The 16,632-nt window shown below is 68.7% G+C and overlaps 4 protein-coding genes across 6 annotated transcripts; 2 read left to right on the top strand and 2 right to left on the bottom strand.

Moving 5' to 3' along the window:
• Positions 1-199: 199 nt before the first annotated feature.
• Positions 200-3,042, bottom strand: NDUFAF3 (NADH:ubiquinone oxidoreductase complex assembly factor 3). 3 transcript variants are annotated; one of them, XM_069812054.1, is made up of 5 exons: positions 2,962-3,042; positions 2,131-2,323; positions 1,961-2,027; positions 1,509-1,609; positions 200-1,314 (listed from the first exon to the last, which is right to left on the bottom strand). In XM_069812054.1, exons 2-5 carry the CDS (start codon positions 2,227-2,229, stop codon positions 1,219-1,221), a joined length of 363 nt encoding a protein of 120 aa, XP_069668155.1. In that variant the 5' UTR covers positions 2,230-2,323; positions 2,962-3,042; the 3' UTR covers positions 200-1,218. The 3 variants fall into 3 exon arrangements, with proteins under 3 accessions (XP_069668155.1, XP_069668154.1, XP_069668153.1); XM_069812053.1 differs by lacking the exon at positions 2,962-3,042 and adding an exon at positions 2,662-2,777; XM_069812052.1 differs by lacking the exon at positions 2,962-3,042 and adding an exon at positions 2,656-2,732.
• LOC138681841 (collagen alpha-1(I) chain-like) lies at positions 2,716-5,855 on the top strand. Its single transcript, XM_069769919.1, has 5 exons — positions 2,716-3,855; positions 3,905-4,252; positions 4,294-4,488; positions 4,841-5,115; positions 5,447-5,855. The coding sequence occupies exons 1-5, from the start codon at positions 2,716-2,718 to the stop codon at positions 5,853-5,855; spliced, it is 2,367 nt and encodes a 788-aa protein (XP_069626020.1).
• Positions 5,856-7,015: 1,160 nt separating this feature from the next.
• Positions 7,016-11,497, top strand: DALRD3 (DALR anticodon binding domain containing 3). Its single transcript, XM_069812050.1, is given in 15 exon segments — positions 7,016-7,048; positions 7,050-7,127; positions 7,130-7,366; positions 7,500-7,789; positions 7,875-8,155; positions 8,415-8,473; positions 8,570-8,692; positions 8,999-9,069; positions 9,247-9,305; positions 9,676-9,758; positions 9,860-9,983; positions 10,096-10,154; positions 10,266-10,379; positions 10,599-10,667; positions 10,906-11,497. Coding segments are annotated over 15 exon segments (1,785 nt in total). The 5' UTR covers positions 7,016-7,030; the 3' UTR covers positions 11,026-11,497.
• Positions 11,370-16,613, bottom strand: WDR6 (WD repeat domain 6). Its single transcript, XM_069812042.1, has 6 exons — positions 16,475-16,613; positions 13,973-16,388; positions 13,526-13,621; positions 13,174-13,290; positions 12,844-12,962; positions 11,370-12,724 (listed from the first exon to the last, which is right to left on the bottom strand). Exons 1-6 carry the CDS (start codon positions 16,539-16,541, stop codon positions 12,234-12,236), a joined length of 3,306 nt encoding a protein of 1,101 aa, XP_069668143.1. The 5' UTR covers positions 16,542-16,613; the 3' UTR covers positions 11,370-12,233.
• Positions 16,614-16,632: the final 19 nt, after the last annotated feature.

Genomic DNA, 16,632 nt, shown 5'->3' with positions numbered 1-16,632 from the left:
TGCCTGGCTTGGCTGGATTACCTGTGCTTGCAACACCACGTGACTAAGGTATTTTCCACCTGTATCAGTGGTGTGTGTCATGTCATTTCCCCCCCCCAACCACATGCAAATTAACTCCAGCTGAAGAGCGCGTTTACCATCAGGGTTTTGTGTCTCTAATGTTTTTGACTGAAAAGAAAAAAAAAAAATCACTCTGCAGCACAGTGACGTCAAATTACATTTACACATGCTAAAACCAGAGCCTCGAACTACAACATAATTGTGTCAAACATTCACTAATGCAGCTGACTCAGGGCTGGGGACTGCAGCCACGTCCCCCACCCGCTCCTTGGGCCCATGGAGGTGACAGGGTTTGGGGGACAAGACTGTGATCAGGTACATGCACCCCAGTCCCAGGGGTGGCATCCACAACCACATCCCAGTGCAAGGTTAGGGGGGACAACAGGACAGTGACCCTCTCCATGTCCCCTGCTTGAGCTGAGCCTGCAGGGAGGTGGGGTGCAGCATCCAGGGACCACCTGCAGCTCGAGGCTGCACAGGGGACAGCAGCACTGTGGGGCGGCACAAAACCCCACAGGAGAGCCTGGGACAGGCCAGTGCCAGCTGGGACCCACCAGTTGCCTGTGCCGGCCGTGCTCAGGGAGCTGCTGGCAGGTGGCATCCCTGGCACCACATATGCTGCCCAGGGAGCAGCCACAGCCCATCCCCACCACCCAGCCAGCTCCACAGGGCAGCAAGCACACACACCATCAGTGCATTATAGCCTCGCTCTGCTGTGCATTAACCACTACGCAATTGCTTTGTACTTCCAATTTACATGTATTTCCCTTGTGGAGCCCCAAACGTGCCCGGGGGCGTGCAGCTCACCCCACCAGCCTCTACCCTGCCTTGGGACAATGGCTTCTTGCTGCCAAGGCACCCGGCACCACCTCGGCAGAAAAGCAGGGCTGTGGGTGAGGTGCTGCCAGCAATGCTCATGCCTCGTGCCATGCCCTGCAGCCCCCAGCCCAGACTGGGCAAGGAGGCCAAGAAGCCAGGGACTTCGGGGCAGAGCAGAGCCCACGCATTTCACAGCACCTTCCTGTGTGCAGAGTCACTACCCAGCCAGCAGCTCCAACAGTTTAGTCCAAAGCATTTCTCCACCGGGAGCGATGACGCTCGGGAGCTTCAGGCAGGCAAGGGAAAAGCTGCTCAGCTTGCGGCCGTGGCAGGCAGCACCTACATCCCCTTGTAGGTGCCCCGTGGAGGGATGAGCCCAGCAGCTGCCACGCGCTTTTCACTGGTTAGGAAGTTGAAGGTTGCACATGCGTTTGGCTGTGAAATAGAAAAGGGAGGCAGTGAAGCCCTAGTCCTCTGACAGGAGATGCAGCCTTTCCCCATGGGGCACACAACCCCCTCCCTCCTGTCCGTCCTTGGGCAGGCAGAGCCTAGGGGGGATTCCCAGTGCCACCTCCTCCCCTTTCACTAGGGCGCTGCCTGTATGCACCCCTCTGCACACCCCTCCTCACCGTGTCCTGCACTTCCACAGCAATCCCGCTCTCCCGCATGTGCTTCAGCATGGCAGGGTGGAGCCGCTCCACCCTGTCTCCTGTGCCCAGCACCAGGATCTCTGCAACCAGGACATGACCGCTGGCAAGGGTGGGCAGGGCTGCCTTGGCCCAGACCTGCCCTCCCTGCAGAGACCAACAGCTTCCCCACAGCCGCCCCTACAGGACCCCAAACAAAGAGGAAGCCCACCCCGCTGCACCCCTCCTGCCCCACTGCGCCCCTCCAGCTGCTGCAGAGCAGAGGGATGCCAGAGAGCAGTTCTTTCCCCCAAAATGCTGGCGAGGTGCTGCGGGGTGTGCTGGGGCAGACCTGCACTGGCCCCGAGGGGCAGCCAGGCCCTGACAGCCCGCCACAGCTCAGGAGCCAGCTCAGGCAGGCTGTGACAGCACAGGGCCCTGGCCGCCCCACGTACCTATTTGGGGCTCCAGCAGCCGGAACAGCGACAGACTCTCATGCGAGATGTCCCTGTAGGAGCCAACCTGCAGGGACACCAAGGGCACTGAGCGGGGCAGACCCCCCTGGGTGCTTGCCCACAGTGTGGGTGGGGGCCAAGCGGCCCAGGCCCCACCGCCGGGCACTCACGTTCCACTGGAGGATGGTGCGGGGCAGGACAGCGCAGGGTCCCACCACCAGGTCCCCGCTGATGGTGAAGCCGCGGCTGCTGTAGCCCTCGATGAACATGGTGTTGGGGGACTCCGGCTCCAGCACCGTCACCCGTGTCCGCTGGTAGAGTTCGTCATCCGCTGGTGTGAGGCGGTGAGCCCGGCACGGAGGCCTGTGGGGACGGGGAGCGGCAGGGATACATGGGGCCCACGGCCAGCCCTACAGCCACCCCGCAGCGAGCCCCACGGACGGCCCACAGCTACCCTCGGCAGCCGCACAGAGAACCACAGAGAACCCCACAGACACCCTCGGCAGTCCCACAGAGAACCCCACGGCCACCCTCGGCAGTCCCACAGAGAACCCCACAGACACCCTCGGCAGTCCCACAGAGAACCCCACGGCCACCCCACGGCTACCCCCGGCAGCCCCACGGCCACCACCCCGGGGGCCACACAGCGGTCTACCCCCGGCCCAGGGTGACCTCCAGAGCCCCGGTGCCCGTACCCGTACCCGCCCGCCACCCGCCGTGCCGCCGGTCCCAGCAGCCGCAGAGCTGCCACCGCCATGGCCGCCCCGCCACCGGAAGCGCAGAGAGGCCCCGCCCCCTCGCCGCGCTCCGCCCCGCCCCGCTCGCGCCCCCTGGCGGCCGCCGCCGGCGCCGCTGACCGGGCTGGGACAGCGGCCCCGGGGGCGGGAGCGGGGCCGGCCCGGGGCCCCCCCGGGGCTCCCACCTCCTGCCGGGGGGGGCGGCGGGGAGGGACACACACCACCCCCCCCCTCCTCCTCCTCCGGGCCCGGGCCCGCCCCGACCTGGTGCGCCCGGGGCGGGCTGCGGCCGGCGCCGGAGCGAAACCGAAAGCGGCGGCGGGGCAGGGAGCGGCACGGCGGGTGCGCGGCGCCGGGAGTGGGGGGGGGCGGGCACCGCGGGCTGCGCTGCTTCGGCCCTGCCCCCGGCGGCGCCGGGGGTCCCGCCCCGGGCGCCCCGATCCCCGCCGCCGCGGAGGGCCGCGGACCGGCCCGAGCTGCTGCGCCGGAGGCTGCGGGGCCGGAGGTGAGAGGGGAGCGGGCGGCTCCCGGTCCAGGGTCCCCGCCACCCCGCGGGGCGTCCGGGCCGGGCGGCGGGGAGGGAGCGGGACCGGGGCTCGGCCGCGCTCCCGTCCCGCAGCCGCGGGGCGCCCGCCCGCCCGCCGCCTGGCCCCCGGGCCCGGCCCCGCCGGTGCCCCGGGGCTGCCCCCGGGCTCGGCCCGGCTCCCCGGCCTTCCTGCTGCGCCCCCGGCACGGCTCTGCCCCGGTCCCGTGCCCCCGGCACGGCGTGCCCCGCTGTGGGGCAGCTGCCACCAGCGAGGGCTGAGACCCCCGACCCTGAGGACAGCCGGCGGCCGGGTCCCTCTTCCCCCTCTCCTCCGTGTCACGCTCAGCGGGGCTGGTGGCAGCGGGTGGCGGGGGACCGGGGCTCATGGGGGTGCCCTGGGGCCAGGGACCCATGTCCCCCACCCTGCGCCACCCAGCTGGGGCCAGCCAGAGCCCCGACACGGCGGGGGTTACCGGGAAGCTCCCTGGCATCGGCGACGGCACCTTTCCCGCCGTTACGCCGTGCCGTGCTGGGGTGGGGAGGCATCGGGAATCCCCAGCACCCCACAGACCAGCACCCTCCGTCAACGGCAGGGTCTCGGGTCCCCCCTTGGCGAGTACTGCCTGGAGCCGGTGGGGTTCCCCACACGGTTTCACTTCCCCCCCGTGGCGTGTGCCCGAGGGCCGCCTCGCCGGGGCTGGGCGGCAGATTCCGGAGGCGCTGGCGGCAGCCGGGGCCGTGCCGTGCCGCCGCTGCCGGGCGCAGGTGCCGGGGCGGGTGCCCTCCCTCGGGGACGGCTCGGGTTTCTGGGCCCCGCCGGGGGCTGCTGGGCTGGCACCAGATGCTCCAGCCCCACCGGGGCTTTGTTCGGAGCAGTTTCCTTTTGGCTCAGCCGTGCCGCCCTCCCCTTGGCACCAGGCCCGCTGCGCGGGGGGAGCCCGCGGCACAACCCCAGCCTCTGCCGGCACCCCCAGCCACAAGCGACCTGGCTGCGGCTCCCACGCAGCTCATCTGTCCCGGTCCCTGGCGGTAAGTAGCCCTCTCCCCCTTCGGCCCGCTGGCTGCCCCAGTGTCAGGGTGGCATGGCGGTGGCCCCCGTGCCCGTCCCTCCATGGCGCCGGCGCGGGCAACGGAATCCCAAAAGCAGCTGTCCCCGCTGCGCCCAGCTGCCCTGGGGTTTCGTTACCCGCGCTCCCGCCCCCGCCTCGCCCCACGCACCCCCCACCCTGCTGCCCACCGCTGCCCTACACCGGGCCAGGCACTGGGCAAGAGCCGCTTGCCCCACTCCAACCCCTCCTATAGGGCTGGGGAAGCGTGTGGGGGCCACACTGGGAGAAGGGGGGGTGTCGGGATGGGGGGTCACCGGTGCCCAGCCTCGCAGCTCAGCCTCCTGCACCGGGGCTGGGGGCTCTCCAGGGGTCTCGTGCCCCTGACGGCTAAAAGTAGCAGCTCGCTTCCTGGGGACTAACTGCCGGGGCGAGCGTGCCAAGTGGCAGCCCTGGCTGCTGGCCACAGTGTGGATGTGGCCACCTGCGCCAGGGCGGTGCAGGTCGTGAGATGCTGCACGAGCTTCCTGCCACCGCCGTCCCCTGACAGGCTCTCCCTGGCCCCCCGCAGTCCCCCAGTGCCAGGAGGGGTGAGCGGTGCCTGGGCAGGATCCGTCCCTCGGAGAGAGACGGCTTTGGAATGACACGATCACTCCCGCTGAGCGGGCAGCCAGAGAGCCATCGGGGATGTCGTGTCTGTCCAAAGCTCTTTCAGCGCCTCCGAGAGCCCCCCCCCCCGGGGGCCGCCGTGCTGCCAGGCCTCATGTGGGCTGCCTGTGGGGAGCCCCGGTGCTCTGGCGATGGGGACGGATCCAGCCTGGACCCTACTGTAAGCGGTGACACAAGGTCCGAGTGTGCTCCCAGCCTGTGCTGGTGCGTCCCCCCCGGCCGGCCGGGCAGGGGTCCCAGGCGGCTCCTGCCCTGCGGACAGTCAGCAGTTGGTCTGGTGTGAGCAGCGATTCTCAGATCACCTCTTGGCTGTGGGTGGCGCAGGGAGCACCCCACCGTGGCACGGCCCCGCGCTGCCGGCGGGGGGACGCAGCTGCCCCCCCCAAGCTGGGGCGCACATCCCCACTCCTGCCCCGGGGCTGTGGGTTCGCAATGGCTGCGGGCTGCAGCCCCGGGGGGTTCAGAGCTGCCTGTGGAGCCCCAAAACGAGTTGCTGAGTTCCCGGCAGAGCCGTGCTGCCAGGATCTGCCCTCGCCCTGGCCCCCTCCGTGCACACAAGCCCCGGAGGAACCGGTTTGGGCCCTGTGGGCAGAGTGGCCTCCCCCCCCACACACCCGGCCTCGTGGGGAGGCCACAAAGGGAAGGACAGGGAGGGAGGTCCCCAGCTCTGTGGGGACACGTGTTCCATGCTGCTGCTGCTGCTGCTGCTGCTGCTGCTGCTGCTGCTGCTGCGGGGGGGTTCGGTGCTTCCTGGATACCAAGGAGGCCGGGTGGCATGGGGGCTGGAGTGTGGCAGGCCCTTGCCCCTGTCCCCAGATCAGACAGCCCTGGAGGGGAGCAATAGCCCCCGCTGCCTGCGCTTGTTCAGGGAGTCAGGTGGCAGCACGGACCCTCCGCTCTTTCAAATCTGTGCTTGAGATGCCACCGCCATGGAGGAGCTCGGCTCTGCAGATGTAATCAAGACCATGATGGCGTAATCTAGTCCTTTTCACCTCCTTCCTCCTGGGGCTGATGAGCTGGACACTTTGCTAATGTGCTGGGCGGGAGGGCAGCTCGTCACACCCATCCTTCACGCTGGGGCCAGCGGAGAAGCCAGAGCTGGGGCAATGAGCAGGCTCGGAGGAGGGCACGGCAGGGCACGCACCCAGAGCTGCTCATTGCCCTTCGCTGCGCAGAGCCCAGCTGCGGTGGCAAACCGCACCTTGCAAGAGCTGATGATGCTCCTCACCCATCTTGTCACGCCCCCTGTCAAGCCCTGGGGGCCTTGTGGGCGGCGAGGCTGAACTGGCAAGCTTGGGTCTGCCAGTCACCCTGTGCCTGCAGCCTTACGCCCTCCAGTCCATCCAAAACCACCTGCCCACCACTGCCCAGGGATGCCAAACCCGATCCCAGGACCCCTCGCTCCCCAGCAGCCCGGGGACAGCCTGGGCCTTCCAGCTGTGCTGTGCCATGCCAGCGGCTTGGCCACACTTACTGCCCTGGGCAGCCCGTTTCCCGCACAGTGGTGGCGGCCGCCCAGGCCCGTCTAACCCCGGCACAGCCTCTGGCCCTCCCGCTTCCACTCGGTTGCTGGTGGTTTCGGTTCTGGGCCCCACCAGCGCTTGGGGACAGGCAGGAGCAGCCCTGAGGGGGCTGAGGAGCGGTGCCCCCTCCTCTCCGGGCCCACCAGCGCTTGGGGACAGGCAGGAGCAGCCCTGAGGGGGCTGAGGAGCGGTGCCCCCTCCTCTCCGGGCTGGAGCAGCCTCGGTCCCCAGCCCAGGAGTGCGGGGGGAGCCCCAGCAGCCTGTGCTCGGCCTTGCCAGCAATCGCCCCCACGGCCTCCACTCAGGGTGCCATCGCTGGGCCCTGCCGCTGCCAGGCCACGCTGAGGTGAGGCTGTGCCGGGGCTTGTGACGGGCCGGCCCCCCCCCCCAGAGGCCTTTGCGGAGGGTGGCAGTGCCTGGGCACACCGGCCCTCGGCCCCGGCTGCTCCCTCTCGGCCCGCCGAGCCCCACCGCAGTCCCCGGGCTGCCCCCGCCCGCCACACCCATCATGGCGACACTGCGCTGCCCGCCACGCACATCATGGCGGCCCCGCTCCCATTACCCCCAAGATGGCCGCTCTGCCCCTTCCAACCCGCCCGCGCCCAAGATGGCCGCCCGGGAGCGCTGCGCGCCGCGCCCAACATGGCGGCCGCCTGCGACAGCGCAGTTGGGGGGGCGGGCGGGCCGGGATGTCACTTCCGGTCTGCAGCGGCGGAAGCGCCGGCCGTGCTCCCATGGACACGGGCGAGGGCCGGCCGGGGGTGGCGGCGACGCTGCGGGCCCTGAACGGGGCGCTGGGGCGGCCCGCCGCCCTCTGGGTGAAGGAGAACGGCGCCCGCAACCTGCGGCACCGGGACTTCCTGGCGCCGCGGGCCGCGCTGAACGCCGCCTTCCCCGGGGGGCAGGTAGGCCGCGGTCGGCGCGGGGCCTGCGTGGAGGGGGCGGAGCCTGCGCGGAGGGGGCGGGACCGGGGGCGGGGCCTGAGTCGGGCCACGTGCGGCGGGCAGGGGACTGACTCCTCGCCTTCTCGCCCCGCAGGTGCCCGCCGACGTCATGGCGGGCGTGACGTCATTGGGAGGCCCGGGAGTGCTGGCGGTGCGGGGCTGCCAGGAGACGCCGGCGGGGCTGGCGGTGCAGGTGCGGCGCCCCGAGGCCTTCCGTCGCCTGCTGTCCCCCCTGCCCGGCCCGGCCCCCGCGGCGGGGCTGCAGGCAGGCTGCGTGGTGCTGCACTGCCCGGCCCTGCGCGTCCCCGCCGCTGCCCTGCGGCCGCGCCACCTCCGCACCATCCTGCTGGCCGACCACCTGGCCCAGCTGCTGCGTGCCCAGGGGTGAGCACCTCGTCGTCGTCCCCCGGCCCTGCCGCCTGGCCACTCGGCTGCACGCTGCCAGCACCCGCCTCTCCCTCTCTCGCAGGGTCAGCGTCCGCCTGGTCCCTGCCCTCGCCGAGGAGGGGAGCCGGCAGGTCCTGCGGCAGCTCCGTGTCGACTGGCCCTCCGGCTCCGGTGGCTCAGCCCTCCCTGACACCGTCTCGGCCTTGAAGCGGGCGCTGGGCCGGTCACCCTGTGCCACAGCTTGTGAGCAGGGGCCAGGCGCAGCTGCGCTGCCTGAGGATGTCATCTGTAAAGTGCACTTGAAGAGCTTTGTGGAGCAGCAGGGCTTGGTGGGCTACGACCCCAATCTAGATGTCCTTCTGGGTGAGCCTCGCATGTACAGCAGCTCTAGTGTGACAGTGGGGGGGGGCGAACGGCTGCAAACAGGCCTGTTTCCTTTTTTCCCAATTGTTTTTAGAGAAAATAAGGGGGCCTTAGATCCAAATTGCCTTCTCCTCTTACAGCCCTTCAGTCTGGTTGGACTCAGAAACACAGACAGCCTGGGGCAGACCCGATAGTGCAGGATGGCGGGGCAGGGTGGCAAACCCTCGTGTTCTGCTCTGAGTGTCCTTCCTTCTTTCAGTGACGGAGGGGAAGCTGCGGTCCCTGGCTGAGCTGCAGCAAGCTGTTCTGCAGTGTGCGGTGAGTAACCCTGTGGTGCTGCCTGCCTCTCGCTTTCCAGACGTCGTTCTCTTGTCATGCGATAGCATTTGAGCTCCCTGCTGTGCTCTGCTGCAGGCTGGAGGCCAGGGGAGCTGCTGCAGCATTGTGCATGTGGTCAGCTGCGAGGAGGAATTCCGGCAGCAGCAGTTGGACCTGCTCTGGAGGATTTTGGACCCAGGAGCCCACACAGCTTTGCAGGTGAGGAACCTCTGACACCCTCCTCACTGTGGCCCCCAACATCCTTGTGCTCAGTCAGCCTCCTTCAGTCCCAAGGATTGCCCCCTTGTGAGTCTTCCCTTTCATTGGTGGCCCCTCCACACTCTTGCCCAGGCAGTGGAGCAGCCTCTGTGCCCTTGGGATTTCAGTGCTAAGGAAGGAGGGGCAGGAGAAGACTGTGGGGACACAGCTAGAACAGGGCTGGTTTTAGCCTGGTTCTCCTGCACTGCATTTTGGTGGAGCTTCTGAGTCTTTGACCCCAGCCCCAGCCTCTCCTCTCTCTTTCAGAAACACCTGGTCTGTGGGCCAGTGAAGGTGACAAACCCCTCATCACCCATTGGGGCAGACCAGTACTTCCAGTAAGTTGGTGTGTAGTGAGGTGCCTACTGCGCTGCTTGCCTGCCAAGGCTCCCTGCTTTTGCTTGGCTGGGTCGCTGCTACAGCTGAGCAGCCTGAAGGCTGGGGGAGCCCTGGCGTGTTCTCTGGGGCCAGCTCAGCCCAGGGGTGGCGGCTGTGAGTGTCTCTGTTCCTCCCAGGCTCCGAAAACGCCAGATGTACGAAGCCTCCGTGATGAAGTATGGGGAGCTTGCGCAAGGTGAGGTTTTGCTCTGCGGCTCCACACACGGGTGCTGCTCCACCCCCCTCTCCACTGCTTCCATAAGTCTCCCCCTTCACCTCTGAGTCTGTCGCCAGTGGGGCTCTCCCCTGCATGGTGCTCCTTCTCCACCCTCCATGATGGAGCCAGGTGCTGACCTTGCTTGGGGTAAGGCATGTAAACTGCCATGTGGGGCACGGGCATGGGCACAGAGCAGCACCTGCAGCTGGGGCCAGGGCTGTAGAAGTGTGGTGGTCCCCAGCTTCCACTGGAGCCCCCTGGCCCCAGGGGTGTTCCTGCCTGGGTGTTGGGGGTGACAGTACATGGGAATGGAGCAAGCTGTGCGTGATGCCACCTGCGTTCTCCGCAGATGAGGCCTGGACTGAGGTGATTGATACCCTCACAGTGGCTGCCATCAGGTTTGAGATGCTGAGCACTGCTCACCGGAGTCAGGTAGGACAGGAGTTTATGCAGAGCCAGGGCAGGCAAGCTGTGGCAATAGTGGAGCGGCTCTGTGCTGAGCAGCCTGGACTGTGACTTCTCCCTGCCTTCAGATCACCCTGGACCTGGAGGACAGCAGCATCTCCACAAAGGGAACCAAGAGCGGCGCCTTTGTGATGTACAACTGTGCCCGGCTGGCCACGCTCTTTGACACCTACCAGCGGGCTGTGGAGCGGGGTGAGCACCACCCCCACGACCCTCCTGTGACACCCACTCCTGGGCTGTTCCTGATGCCTGGAGCCACAGGGGCTTCTCCGGGCACAACAATAGTCTCCCACCTCCTTTCCAGGAACATACCCAGCTCTGCCACCAGTGTCAGAACTGAACTTCTCCTGCCTCCGGGAAGAGGTGAGTGCTGAGAAGGGGAATGTGGGGACCTGTGTGCCCTTAGGTCTGGTGATGGATGCTGCTGGCCTGAGAGGATCCGGCCCTGTCCCAACACATGTAATCCTTTCACAGGGCGAATGGCTCCTGCTCTTCAACTATCTCCTGCCCTTCCCTGAAGTCCTGCAGCAGGCAGCAGAGCTGCCCACACCCACCAAGGGGATCCGGATCACAGCCAACACAGAGTCAGTAAGTGCCATGTGCTGTAGCACCCATGGGTGCTGCTCCAACAGTCCCAGCCCAGGGCAAAACTACACACCAGCAGTGAGCTGCCCACTGGTGAGCGACACAGGGTGGTGCCAAGGGAAGAGACTGCAACACCCCTGGGGCTGCTCCTGCTGTACTTGGGGTGGGGAAGGGCCCAAGACCAGCCAGACCCTGTCGTGCCAGCAGCTCTCTGTCTTGTAGGTGTGCAAGTTCCTGATACAGCTCAGCATGGATTTCAGCTCTTACTACAACCGGGTCCACGTCCTGGGGGTGAGTTGGATGTCCTGGACCTGCAGGCTTGCAGCCCTGCAGCCCTTCCTGGGGCTGGACTGTAGTTGTGGGGCAGCCATGTGGGGAACGGGCTCTGGGGTGCCAGCAGTGTGATGCAGCCCTGCACCAGCCCCTCAGGGATGCGTACACAGGGTGCAAAGGCAGCAGTGCCACTAGAGCCAGCCTGTTGAGTGGCAATATGCCCAGCAGCCCCAAGTCGCTGCTTTTCTCCCCACAGGAGCCATTCCCTCACCTTTTTGACCAGATGTTTGCCCGCCTCCAGCTGCTGGGAGCAGTGAGGGACATGTTCCACAGCGCACTGGCGACTCTGCACCTCCCTCCTCTCAGCCAAATCTGAGCCACCGCCAAAGAGCCTGCCATGGTGTGACGGGCACCAGGACAGTGCGCCACCAGAGGAAGGACAGGCCACAACCTCCCTGGCAGGGTGAGGGGCTGCCCCACCATCAGGCAGGGAGTCAGGGCATGCCTCAGCCCTCACACAGGTGCTTCCCCTCCCACCACTCGTGGGGTTTGAGGGTTTGGCTATGTGCACCTGCAGCTGTGCCCAGCGTGGGAGATGGGTGCACCTGCCACATCGATGCCAGCAGAAGGGAGGATGCCTGTGGCACCCTGTGAGCCAGGCTGGGGAGTACCAGGGGAGGTAGCACCAGGGACCAGTCACCACAAAGCCAGGCACCTACCTCGCTTCCCTCAAAGCCATTTATTGAAGGTTGCTCCATGCTGGCAGGGAGCTCCTGAGACTCAAGGTTCCTGTTGGCCCCTGGGCCAGGCCCCAATACTGGGGTCCAATACACTTGTTGCTGGACAAATGCTGATTATGTCTGACCCCAACAGAGCACCTTGCCCCATGCAGGGCCGGGACCATGTGCAGCTTCTTGATCTTCCCTGTGCTTTGATGGTGCTAGGGCCTGCTGCTGCGCAGGAACAGCTCGCAGCAGCACTGAAGGGCTGCTCTGAGGTGGGGGGGGTGGCACAGCACGCCTTGGGCTGCTGCCCCTTGCCCTGCAGGGTACTGCTACCTAGGATCAGTGCCCCCGCTTATTTCAGCACAGTCCCCAGCACTGCAGGGTCAGGGCTGTTACACAGGGCCCTGTCCCAGGGAACATGAGGCTGCAGCCTGCCATGTGCCACACCAGTGCCTGACCGGTCTTGGCCTCCTGCTGCCCTCCAGCTCCGCTCAGCACCCTCCCGAGCAGGTTCCTCTCTGGGATCAGGGCTGGAAAGCCTGGACATGGGTCCTTCACACCTCAGGGAGGAAGAACTTCTGGGCAGGGTGGGCTGAAGACCCCAGTCCTCCTTTACTGCCTGGGGAACCAACAGGCTTATCCAGGAGGGGTCACATCTGCCTCCTCTCCTGAGACCACCAGACTTGAGCAACCCCGGTGTAGCTGTGCTGTCCCTGAAGGAGCCAGGCATGCCCATCCCCTTAAGAGGGGACACATCAGCACGCAGGCTGTGACGGGGGCTGCAGTGACGGGCAGAACACAAGTGCTGTGTGCCCTCCACAGGCAGGCAGAGAGCGGCGTGTACCGCACACTTGCCCCGTTACTGGTGAGCCTCCGGCGGAGGGGGCTCGGGGGGAGCCGTACCATGCAGCATCTCCAGACCCTGCCCACAGAGCACGCAGTAGTACTGCAGCTCCCTGCCGGCCTCTGCCACCTCCCAGCAGTCCAGCTCAGCCAGGTCAGGCACGTGGAAGAAGGTGGTGCTGAGCGTGTCCAGCCCGCCCGGGCCCCGGCGCCACAGCGTCAAGCGCTGGTCCACCGAGGCGGAGAGCAGCAGGTCCGGCCGCAGCACCCGGATTCCCGTCACGTGGGCGGCATGGGCGCAGGGCCTGGCCACCCGCTCCAGGACACGCAGGCAGGTCCCCGCCACGGCCTCGCCCCCGCCCAGGGCTACCTCCAGCAGGCAGAGGTGGATGGAGCCGTCATCGCTGCCGCTGGCCACCAGGTACCGTCCCTCCGGCGTCTCGTGGACGTGGAGGCTGTTCACACCGCAGCTGTGGGCCATGATGGTGAGCAGCGGGGCACCCAGGGCTGGGAAAACAGGCTTGGTCAGGAAAGCAACACTCACCTTGGTCAGAGGGAGCAGAGGAGCCACCAGCGTGGTGGCCTCCCTCAGGAGGCAGAGCAGAGCCACCGGCAGCGGCACCCACCCAGGAGCTGCATCTCTCCCTCCTCTCGGCACAGGGCGTCCGCCGCATCCGCAACGGCGCCGGTGATGTCCCAGAAGGCGACGCTGCCGTCAGTGGCTGCACTGCACAGGAGGTGCCTCCTGGAAGGGAGGTGTCAGGGGAGCCTCCAGCTGCAGCCCTGCAGCATGCAACCCTGAGGGTCCCCACCGGGATCCAGGGAAGCGGCAGAACAGCCCCCACAGACTAATTTCTCCCTTCCCTCCGCCGGCTGAGCTACCGGCGGCCGTCCCTGCAAGGACAAATGCTTCTCCCCAGAGCCCCACTGGTTGCAGCACAGCATTTGGGGCTCACCTCTCCCCTCCTGCCCGCATATGCAGGAATGCCTCCACCTTGAGCACGCAGCGCTGGTGGTGAAATGACTCCGCCACCAGCACCAGCTTCTGGGTGGCCTCCAGCAGCCCGAAGACCCTGTGAAGGAGCAGAGGGCAGTCAGCTGTGGGAGAAGGGGGCTTCCAACACCTCCACCCCCGCTTGCCACCATGTGCCATCCTGTTCCCAGCTCAGAGCTGGCCACGTCCATGGCAGCAGCCTCCCCTGTGGAGCCTGCTCTGCTCCTGTCACCAGCCCCAGCTCCGTTCTCCCCGCTCCCATTGCCAACGGGCTCCCTCCGTTCTCCAGCCCAGGCCCCACGACAGCTCCTCACCGGACCGATCCGTCACTGCAGGCAGCAGCCAGGAACTTCCAGGGCATTGGCAGCTGCTCGGTGCTGGTCCCAGGCACGACCGAGAGGGACATGTACCTGCAGCAAACACGATGCTCACCAATGTGACACCTTGGTGATGCCTGCGGCTGTGGGAAGGCAGGTGGCCCAGCAGAGCAGCCCAAGCTCAGTGCGGGACGCAGCTCTGAACACTCAAGAGGACGCATGAGGCAAGACCGAGCCTTCCTCTAACCCCAAAAGCCCCTCGAGGCCCAGCCACTAGGCACAGGACACCAGGGATGTGTGTGTGAAGCCACAGCAGCTCTGTCTGCCTCAGCTGAGCCTGTAGCCGCACAGAGTGGGTATCCCAATGGAGGCCAGCGCGGTTCCCAGCACCCTCCCGGACTGTGGTAATTGCTAACTCTGCCTCAGGCAGTCCTTGAGCATCACCTTGTCTCCGGGTCCATCTTGACAAGCTTGTGCCTGTTCTTCTTCCGCTCCCAGTGCTCGTCCAGCCGGTGGGAGGCTACATGGATGACCTGGCAGGCCACAGCGCTCTCGGAAGCTGGGTCCCTGGAACACAGCAGGCGGTAGCACTCGATCTGTGCCCGGCCACCCGCAGAGAAGAGCAGGGCAGACAAACCCTCGTCACCGAAGCCCTCGTCACGGGGTCCCGCGGGGCCAGCCAGCGCCAGCGCTCTCACGCTGGAAATGTGGTCACTGAGCCGGGCGAGGGGCACAGCTGCCCGGGAGCCCTCGCTGAGCGCCAGGACGCAGGCCGTGGTGTCCTCGCTGCCGGTGACGAAGATGTTAAGGGCAGCATGGCCAGGCACCTCCACCGCCCCCAGGCGCCGTACGCAGGCCATCTCCCGCCCGTGCAGGGATGCCAGGAGCACCTGCTGCTCGCGGGGCTCGGCCTCGCAGCGGTACAGCATCACGTCCCCGCACTTGATGAAGGCGAAGGCCTCGGCCGAGGGGCTGCTGCAGTAGCTCCAGGAGCGGTGCCCCCCACCGCAGGGGATGCAGTGGAGGTTCTCGCCGGTCCTGCTGCTCCACACCACGAAGTTGTCGGCATGAAAGCCCAGCACGAGGAGGTCCCCATCCGGGGCGAAGCGCAGCTCCTCAATCCACTGCAGCCCTTTGCAGGGCCGGTGCTTCCGCAGGACCTCCAGCTGCTGGCCCCGCAGGCGGAGCTGGCGGTAGCAGCCGTCCCGGCCGGTGCTGTAAATGTAGTCCCCGTGGCAGGTCACCGAGGTAACCCCCGTCTTCCCGTGGAGCCCGAAGAGCACGGACAGCGGGGTCTCGAGGGGAAGAGCCCCTTTGCACAACAAGCGAGAGGGCTCCGACCCGCTGCCGGAGTCCTCGCCGCCTGGGTCGGTGCCGCCATCGGCACCGCCGGAGCTTTCTGCAGCCCACTCCAGGGAGCTGCTGCAAGGGAAGAGGAGGAGGGAGCCCCGGCGGTCCCCGCAGACCAGGAGCCCTCCCTGGGGCAGGAAGGCCGCGCAGGTGTGCCAGCGCTGCTTGCAGGGGGGCAGCAGGTACCGTCCCGTGAGCCGCACCCGGGGCGCCTGCCCGGGCCGGTGGGCGACGTCCAGCCAGAGCATCTCCCCGTCGGGGCCGGAGACCAGGAGGGCGGCGGCGGCGGCACCGGGGGGCAGCCCGGGCCGGGGGGCCCAGCCCAGCCCTCGCACGGCCCCCTCGAACAGCCTCAGCCCGGCGGCGGCCCCGGGGCGGCTGAGGGCGAAGAGGAGGAGGCGCCCGTCGCCGCCGGCCAGGGCGCAGAGCGCCTCGTCCCCGCCGGGCAGGGGGACGGCCGCCAGCGCCCCGCGGGCCCCGCCGGCGGCGGGGGGGGGCAGCACCGGCCCCCAGCGCCCCGCCGCCGCCTCGTAGGCCGCCAGCCCGCCCGCCTCGTCCAGCGCCAGCACCCGCCGCGGCCCCGCCAGCACCGCGGCCCGCGGCCGCCCCGGGGCCCCCAGCGCCAGCGCCGCCGGGGCCGGGGCCGCCCGCCGGGGCCGCCAGAGCCGGACGCCGCCGTCGTCGCCGCCCGTGGCGAGGCAGCCGCCGGCGGGACGCAGGGCCAGGGCGCGCAGGGCCCCGCGGTGCCCCCGCCGCGCCCGCCGCACGCCGCCGCCGCCGTCCCACTCCAGGCAGGCGCCGTCCTCCCCGGCGCTGACCGGGCGCGGTCCCCGCAGCACCACGGCGGCCACCCGCGCCCCGTGGCCGTAGCACACCAGCAGGCAGCAGCCGCCGTCGCCGTCGCCCAGCTCGCCCACGGCCCAGAGCCGCACGCTGCGGTCCTCGGAGGCGGAGGCCAGCAGCCCCCGCGGCGCCGCGTAGCAGAGCGCCAGCACGGCGCCCCGGTGCCCGCGCAGGCTCCGCCGCGGGGCCGCCGCCTCCGCCGCCCGCCACACCACCACCGTCCCCGCCGCCGTGCCGGCCGCCAGCGCCAGCCGCGCCCAGGCCCTCCCCGCCAGCGCGGCGCAGCGCAGCGCCCCGGCCCCTCCGCAGCTCGCCCGCCGCAGCCAGCGCCCGCCGCCCCGCCACTCGTAGAGCGCCACGGTCCCGCCGCCCAGCGCCAGCGCCAGCCGCCCGCCCGCCGCCCACCGCGCCTCCCACACCCGCGCCCCCAGCTCCCGCGCCGCCCCGCCGCCGCAGGCCGCCAGCCGCGGCCCGCCGCGCCGCACCGCCAGCACCGCCAGCCAGCGCCCGCCGAAGGCCGCCACCCGCACCGCCGCCCCGCCGCCGGGGCCCGGCTCGGCCCGCAGCCCCTGCACGCTGGCCTCACGCAGCACGCTCCGCCGCCCCGCCGCCGCCGCCGCCTGCCCGCCGCCGCTCAGCCGGAACGCCACCACCTCCGGGCCCGTGCCTGCGGGACACCGCGTCAGCCGCCGCCGCCGGCCTGGCCCCGGGCTCCGGCGCCGGCCCCGTGCCCAGCCCCCGCCCGCCGCTCACCCGCCAGTAGCGCGTCCCCCGCGAACTCCAGCGCCGTCACCGGCGCCACCAGCGCCACCGACTCCATCTTGGCGGCGGCAGCGGCCCCGCCGCCGCCGCTCCGCGCTCATTGGCCGGACACCGCGCGCCACTGACCGGCCCGCCGCCCATTGGCCGGG

Source organism: Haliaeetus albicilla, chromosome 24, assembly GCF_947461875.1.
Source record: "Haliaeetus albicilla chromosome 24, bHalAlb1.1, whole genome shotgun sequence".
NCBI lineage: Eukaryota > Metazoa > Chordata > Aves > Accipitriformes > Accipitridae > Haliaeetus > Haliaeetus albicilla.
The sequence above is the reverse complement of the archived record's forward strand: the minus strand, read 5'-3'. Positions and strand labels throughout refer to the sequence as shown.

What these genes read in the sequence shown, in the direction of transcription:
- LOC138681841 (XM_069769919.1), top strand. Translation starts at nt 2,716, where the DNA reads ATGGCCGCCCCGCCACCGGAAGCGCAGAGAGGCCCCGCCCCCTCGCCG. An exon ending in ATCTGTCCCGGTCCCTGGCG is followed by an intron (nt 4,253 to 4,293) that starts GTAAGTAGCCCT and finishes TGGCTGCCCCAG; the next exon opens with TGTCAGGGTGGCATGGCGGT. An exon ending in ACTGTAAGCGGTGACACAAG is followed by an intron (nt 5,116 to 5,446) that starts GTCCGAGTGTGC and finishes AGTTCCCGGCAG; the next exon opens with AGCCGTGCTGCCAGGATCTG.
- NDUFAF3 (XM_069812052.1), bottom strand. Translation starts at nt 2,717, where the DNA reads ATGGCGGTGGCAGCTCTGCGGCTGCTGGGACCGGCGGCACGGCGGGTG. An exon ending in CGGGTGGCGGGCGGGTACGG is followed by an intron (nt 2,324 to 2,655) that starts GTACGGGCACCG and finishes CCGTCCCCACAG; the next exon opens with GCCTCCGTGCCGGGCTCACC. An exon ending in GCACCATCCTCCAGTGGAAC is followed by an intron (nt 2,028 to 2,130) that starts GTGAGTGCCCGG and finishes GTGTCCCTGCAG; the next exon opens with GTTGGCTCCTACAGGGACAT.
- WDR6 (XM_069812042.1), bottom strand. Translation starts at nt 16,541, where the DNA reads ATGGAGTCGGTGGCGCTGGTGGCGCCGGTGACGGCGCTGGAGTTCGCG. An exon ending in AAGATGGACCCGGAGACAAG is followed by an intron (nt 13,622 to 13,972) that starts GTGATGCTCAAG and finishes TGTTTGCTGCAG; the next exon opens with GTACATGTCCCTCTCGGTCG. An exon ending in TGCAGTGACGGATCGGTCCG is followed by an intron (nt 13,291 to 13,525) that starts GTGAGGAGCTGT and finishes GCTCCTTCACAG; the next exon opens with GGTCTTCGGGCTGCTGGAGG.